We start from the raw sequence: 6505 nt of genomic DNA, 5'->3' as shown, positions 1-6505 counted from the left end.
AGTAGGATACATTTTCTTTAGGTAAAATATAATTTCTTATTTCCCTGTGTTGTTGATGATTATGATTTTCATCTAAATTTTCTAAAAAAAAAATATTTATACATCATAATAGTATTGTACCTTTTTGGTGTACTTTGTTTTATTATGATTATTAATTGTATTATGATTATTAATATTATTATGTAATGAGATTTTAAATGAAAATCATTATTGAGAATAACGAAACTTCAAAAATAACAAATGCAACCATACATACTTAAATAAATACTAATCATTTTTGGTCCTGGGTTGCATTTTCTTTAGGCTAAATATGATTTCTTATTTCTCTCTTTTGATTTTATGGTGAAATATTGACGCAGTCGTGGTCTTCTTGACAGGTTTTGTGAGATTCATCTGCAAACATATTCATGCATTTCCACGAACAACAGCCGAACAGAACAAAAGTTAAATCTGAGAGTATTTTATTCACTGTTGTAAATGTTTGTTGTGATTTTAGAAATATTTCGTTTCATCAGCTGATCGTTTTAATTGGAACTGAAATTAATGTATTTAATTCTGATTCTTAACTGACGAATTTGACCAATAAGCTTTAATCTGTTCGCTGGTGGAGAAGAGGCTTATTTTTGTTGATTCATGTAGATTTACAGATTTTAATGTATTTAAAATATCATATTAACTTAAATATTTTCTTCTTTTTGCCATTTGTATGTTCTTGTATTTGTACTTCCATTTAATGCAAGTCATTTTTGACTTCTTCAGACAATATCTCTGTTTAGGAATATGTGATGCTTTTTCTTCTCTCGTCTTGAAACGTTGACCGAACGTTGTGGAAACGTTTTAATTGCATCTCAGAGAATGTTTTGTGTTTTGTGTCCAAAAATGGTGCCAGTATCATCTCTGAAATGATTTTATTAATACTGTAAGATACACTCTGAACGGACCAAAAGAGCAAAATCATGACTGCTTTATTAAATATGTTGTGGTCCATTTCATTTCATGTATTAGAATGTTGTTCTGAGAATCATATTTATTAACAATCTTACATGTGATCAACGAAGTAGATCAACCGTGATTTTATTTTTTATATTATTATTGTTGTTTTCGGTCATTGGAGGATAATGTATTTGTGCAATAACTTTTTGTTTGTTTGTTTTTAACCAGAATTAAAACTATCTATGACTTTATGTGGAGATTATTTTAAAGAAAATGTCTTGTTTTACAGTATAAATATATAAACATTCTTAAATCAAGATGCATTCTTGAGAAGCAAAAGATAAGATAAGGCTTGTTTTCTGAAAAATGTATGCTTAAAACAAGATTGCTAATGTGGTCAGAAAAATAAACTTAATTCAAATGGAAAACAAGATTATTTTTCTTACCCAGTTGGAAAATATTTTTATTTTGATTATAATTTTTTTAAAGTAAATGTGTCTTGATTTAAACATCATAATGCATTTATTCAATTTGAATGCTATTTCACATTCTGGACCAAAAGAATAAAACAGTCACAACTTAATATTTTTCTACTAAACCATATTGCGTCTGATCAGCAGCTTCTCATTGAGTAAATGTGGAAAAAAATGACGCAAAATGTCTATATATTTTTGTTGATATTGATATGAATTTTTATGTGAATATATCATTGTATAACATTTTTAAGAACAAATAAGCAGGCAATTACTGTATGATGGAATTTAATTCTCACGATTGCTCAAAAACCGTCCAAATTTATGAAACCTACAAATTTATTTCTAACAAAACAACGCAAGTTTTCAAACATTATAAATTCATTTTACTTGCCTAAATTTTCACTTTCAGATGAAAAAGTGATCAGTTTTTCATGCTGCAGTGGTCAGATCTCACAAGCAAAGTGTGTGAGATCTGGAAAAAAGGCTAAATATATTTTACAAACGTTTTTTGACTAATATAATGCTCCGGTTACTCGCGTAACCTCGGTTCCCTGAGATAAGGGAACGAGCGTTGCATCGTCTTTTGACGACTTGTATGGCGAAACCCCTGTTTACTCTGTTACTGAAGCCTGATTTGTTAACGTTTGTGTAGTCTTGGCGTAATCTTCGATGACCAGCTGACCTTCAAAGACCACACTGCAAAGACCGCTCGATCTTGCAGGTTTGCATTGCACAACATCAGAAAGATCAGGCCCTTTCTAACGGAGCATGCTGCACAACTTCTTGTCCAGGCCCTTGTCATCTCTAGGCTGGACTACTGCAATACTCTTCTGGCTGGACTTCCATCAAGCACAATCAAACCTCTACAAATGATTCAGAATGCAGCGGTACGACTGGTCTTCAACGAGCCCAAAAGAGCCCATGTTACACCTCTCTGTTTCTCATTGAACTTGATTTGAGCCGCAACCGGTAGCCAGTGCAAGGAGATAAAGAGAGGTGTAACATGGGCTCTTTTGATATGCAAGCACCGGATAGCCGCAGGGGAATTCCGTCCTCTGCAGGAGGCCTGATTCGACGGCGGGAGAGAGCAGGCTGAGCTTCTTAACTTCGGCTTCGTCGCAGAGTCAGCGAAGAGATAGTCTCGTCGCTGAAGGAGAAGATTCTGATGAAATGGCGCTCCGGGCCGACTTATATAGCAGTTGGCTCCGCCCCCTCTGGCGAGCTCGAGTGTCATTGGTTTGTGCAGCTACACAAACGTTAATAAATCAGGCTTCAGTAACAGAGTAAACAGGGGTGTCCCCATACAAGTCGTCAAAAGACGACGCAACGGGAGTTACCTTTCGATAGGGAACTAATATTTTCTGCTCCATCATTTCATAAACAGTATATGTTCTGGTGGTCGTTTTCTGTAGTAGTTTTGTAATGCTGGTTTCTGATTGGTCGGGTTGTTTCATTCTGATTGGCTGTCACTCAGGTAAGTAGGTTATAAAGCCCAGAGTGAGTTTGAGCCGAGTCACTTCATTCACACAGAGGAATACAAACCAGAAACACCATCTGTCACATTAACTTATGCGTGTCGTAAACGAGCAGAAATTTCAAGATCATCGTTAGAAATGTCTCCTTACAGATCTGCAATGAGACAGTCTCTTAACGTTTAAAAATTGCACCATAAAAAAAAATTCAAAATTGTGTCAGTTTTCTACTTTGTAATTTCATGTTTCAGTGTGTATTTATAAAAATTATGCATTTACCCCCTTTTTATTCATAAAAAAATGTGAGAAATTCTTTGAAAATTCAAACTATGAATATAAACCACACCAAAAACAGTTGCAAAAATTACTTGTAGTATTTTCAATATTTATGAGAACGTTTATTTGAATGTATCATTGTATGACATTTATACAAACATATAATCTGAGAATTAGCATTAACTCCGCTGGAATGAATGGAATTTAAATTCCTTTGAATTTACAGTTCATGTTTGCTCAAAAAGAGTCCAAATTTATCAAAACCTACGTTTTTATTTAAAACAAATCAAATATCACTCTGAAAAGTTTTCAAACAAAATACATTAATTTTACTTGCATAAACTTTTACTTTCAGAGGAAAAAAGTGATTTTTTTTTTTTGCTGCAGTGGCTCATCAACAGGCATTCATATTCAAGAAAATATTTATTGCAGTGTGTATTTATTGCAATGCAATGCATATTCTCCTCCATCGAGAGTCAGAATTACTAAACTTCATTGGCATGACATTTACAATATTGCTGAAGTGTACACAGTACAGAAAATAAAGTGAGATGAGATAAAGAAATATCAGAAATGGAAGAATATGCATAAAAGGGACACGGTAAAAAAAAACTCAATCCATAACGACTGGAGTGTTGAGATCCCAGAAGGTCAGAGGTCAGAGGTGAGTTTGAGAGTGGAAGAGGAGGATTTTCTGCGTCTGACGCTGATGGTCAACATCCTCTCTGCGCTCAGCGAGCTGCTCACAGATAACGGGTCCATGTCTGCCGGCAGCACAGACTTATGGGTAAACCGGCCCGCAACAGTCCCATCAGCGGCCGTCTGAAACGGAGACGAGAGTCAGTGTGTTTGTGATGAACTGCACATGATACACTAGACTACAACAGTTCTGGAGTCCACACGTTTCTAATGTTTTTTCTGCTCCTCAAGGCTGCGTTTATTTGGTCAAAAATATAGTAAAAATAGTGAAATATTATTACAGTTTAAAATAACAGTTTTCTATGTGAATATCTGTTAAACTGTAATTTATTTCTGTGATGCGCAGCTGTATTTTCAGCATCATTACTCCAGTCTTCAGTGTCACATGATCTTCAGAAATCATTCTAAGATGCTGATTTGCTGCTCAAGAAACATTTCTGATTATTATCAATGTTGAAAACAGTCGTGCTGCATAATATTTTTGTGGAAACATGCATTTTATTTTTCAGGATTCACAGATGAATAGAACGTTCAAAAGAACAGCATTTATTTGAAACAGAAATAGAACACTTTGTAACTATAAATGACTTTACTGTCACTTGATCAATTGAATGCGATCTTGATGAATAAAAGTATTAATTTCTTTCAAATAAATAAAATACATATCTATGAAAATAAAACACAAAATACATACTTCGACCGGGTATTCAAACAGAAAATTCATATACTATTTACTGTAACTCACACCTGGATTATTATACGTAAAATAAAACAAAACCCATAATATATGTAAAAAAAAAAACATTTCAGGTAGTTGCATTTCGCATTTTCAATTAGTTTAACTTGATGTACTAAAATAACTAAAAATGAAATTAAAAATGAATAAAATCTATATAGACTTACTTTAAAAAAAAAGAATAAAATGACAAAAACACAACAAAATAACTATAAAATTAAAATGAAAACATAAATAATAATAATACATTATTTCAGCTACTTGCCAAGGCAACATTTTTCCTTTTCATTTAGTTTAATTTGATGTACAAAACTAACTCAAATAAAATAAAAATTAAACGATACAGATTTAAAATAATAATAATAATTACAAAACACACAACAAAGTTACTTTAAAATTAACATGAAAACAAAAAATAGAAATAAAAACTAATTCAAAACATTCATAAAAACTATAATAGTATCTCAATGATACTAGCACACACATATTTATATGATATATATCACACAGTAGTATAGACAGGGGCGCACATAAGTGGTACGCAGGTGCGCATGCGCGAACAAAATAAAAAATGCGCCTTGTAAATAAGTTTAGACAGCGCATTTGCATACCGACATGATTGACAGCCGTTAATGCACAATTAGCATTTTAGATGGACAAACTGTAATACTGTATAAGATTTCTATTCAAACTGAATAGATAAATATATGCAAAACTGTGACATTTCATTCACTGATGCGCTTCAGTCAGCAGCGCTAAACCCGGAAGTGAAGCAAAGCCTGCTGATTTTAAATTTGAAAATGATGAAAATTCATCTTTAAAAAAAATAAGAACATATTAGCATTTTATTTTTAAGTTTACTATAATATAGTTGTATTTGTATTTAATACTCCCTTTATATTTTAAAATATAATAGTATTATCACACTTTATTATTTAGTTAAATAAATAAAGTGCACCAATATTATCACTACGATTAATTTATTTTTTAATAGTTGTATTTAATGGGTTACACTATGTGCAGTGTGAGGACCAAACCAAATCTCCAGGTTCTCTTGTGAGAACCAGGCTGAAAAACGTATGTGCACCCCTGAGTATAGAATATAGTCACTGTGCAGAATATATCATACATGTAGCTTATATATTCCAAAAATGGCAGTTAAGTATATTTAGTAGGTCTATTAGTGCTGTCAAATGATTAATCGCATGCAAAATAAAAGTTTTTGTTTAAATAATATATGTATGTGTGCTGTGTATATTTATTATGTATATATAAATGCACACACATGCATGTATATATTTCAGAAAAATATGTTATGTTTATATATTAAATATATTTATTTATAATATCAATTATATGAATATAAATATAGACATGTAAATATTTTCAAAGTATATACTGTATGTGTGGGTATTTATATATACATGATAAATATACACAGAACACAAACATATATTATGCAATTATTTTGGATGCGATTAATCGTTTGACAGCACTATTTAGTATGCTGTACTAAATATATCTCATCACACACACACCTTCTCAGCGTGAATAACCACACACTGATTATAGGCCAGCAGCACCACTTCATGAGGCTCGAATCCACTCACGTCTGCAGACAAGAAGTAGCTGTCGCCCATCGCCCTGACCACGCCCACACCGGAACCGGAACCGCCGCGACCTCAAACGTAGACGCAGAGAAATGAGAAATAAACACGAGAGAAGTATCTGCATTCAACAGGTTCATTTTTTAAAACCGTTAGACGTGGTTCTGGATGCTGATTGGTCAATCCAGTGTTAAAATACACACTACAAGAAAGGTTCGTAAAAATAGTTATGTAACGTTAACTCTTAGCCTATATATAACTCGAGTCTTATATATATATATATATATATATATATATATATAACTC

General features: G+C 32.6%; 1 protein-coding gene across 1 annotated transcript in view; it reads right to left on the bottom strand.

Moving 5' to 3' along the window:
• Positions 1–3546: 3546 nt before the first annotated feature.
• Positions 3547–6505, bottom strand: part of LOC107692269 (heat shock protein beta-7-like) — a 6438-nt gene continuing 3479 nt past the window's right edge. Inside the window, exons 3-4 of the mRNA XM_016491230.1 lie at positions 6131–6273; positions 3547–3979 (exon numbers count right to left, since the gene is read on the bottom strand). Coding sequence (XP_016346716.1) covers positions 3809–3979; positions 6131–6273 — 314 coding nt within the window. The 3' untranslated portion in view covers positions 3547–3808. The remainder of the gene's footprint in view (positions 3980–6130; positions 6274–6505) is intronic.

Source organism: Sinocyclocheilus anshuiensis, unplaced genomic scaffold, assembly GCF_001515605.1.
Source record: "Sinocyclocheilus anshuiensis isolate Anshui unplaced genomic scaffold, SAMN03320099.WGS_v1.1 scaffold402, whole genome shotgun sequence".
In the NCBI taxonomy this organism is placed as follows: domain Eukaryota; kingdom Metazoa; phylum Chordata; class Actinopteri; order Cypriniformes; family Cyprinidae; genus Sinocyclocheilus; species Sinocyclocheilus anshuiensis.
Note: the sequence above shows the minus strand (reverse complement) of the source record. Positions and strands in the feature narration are given on the sequence as shown.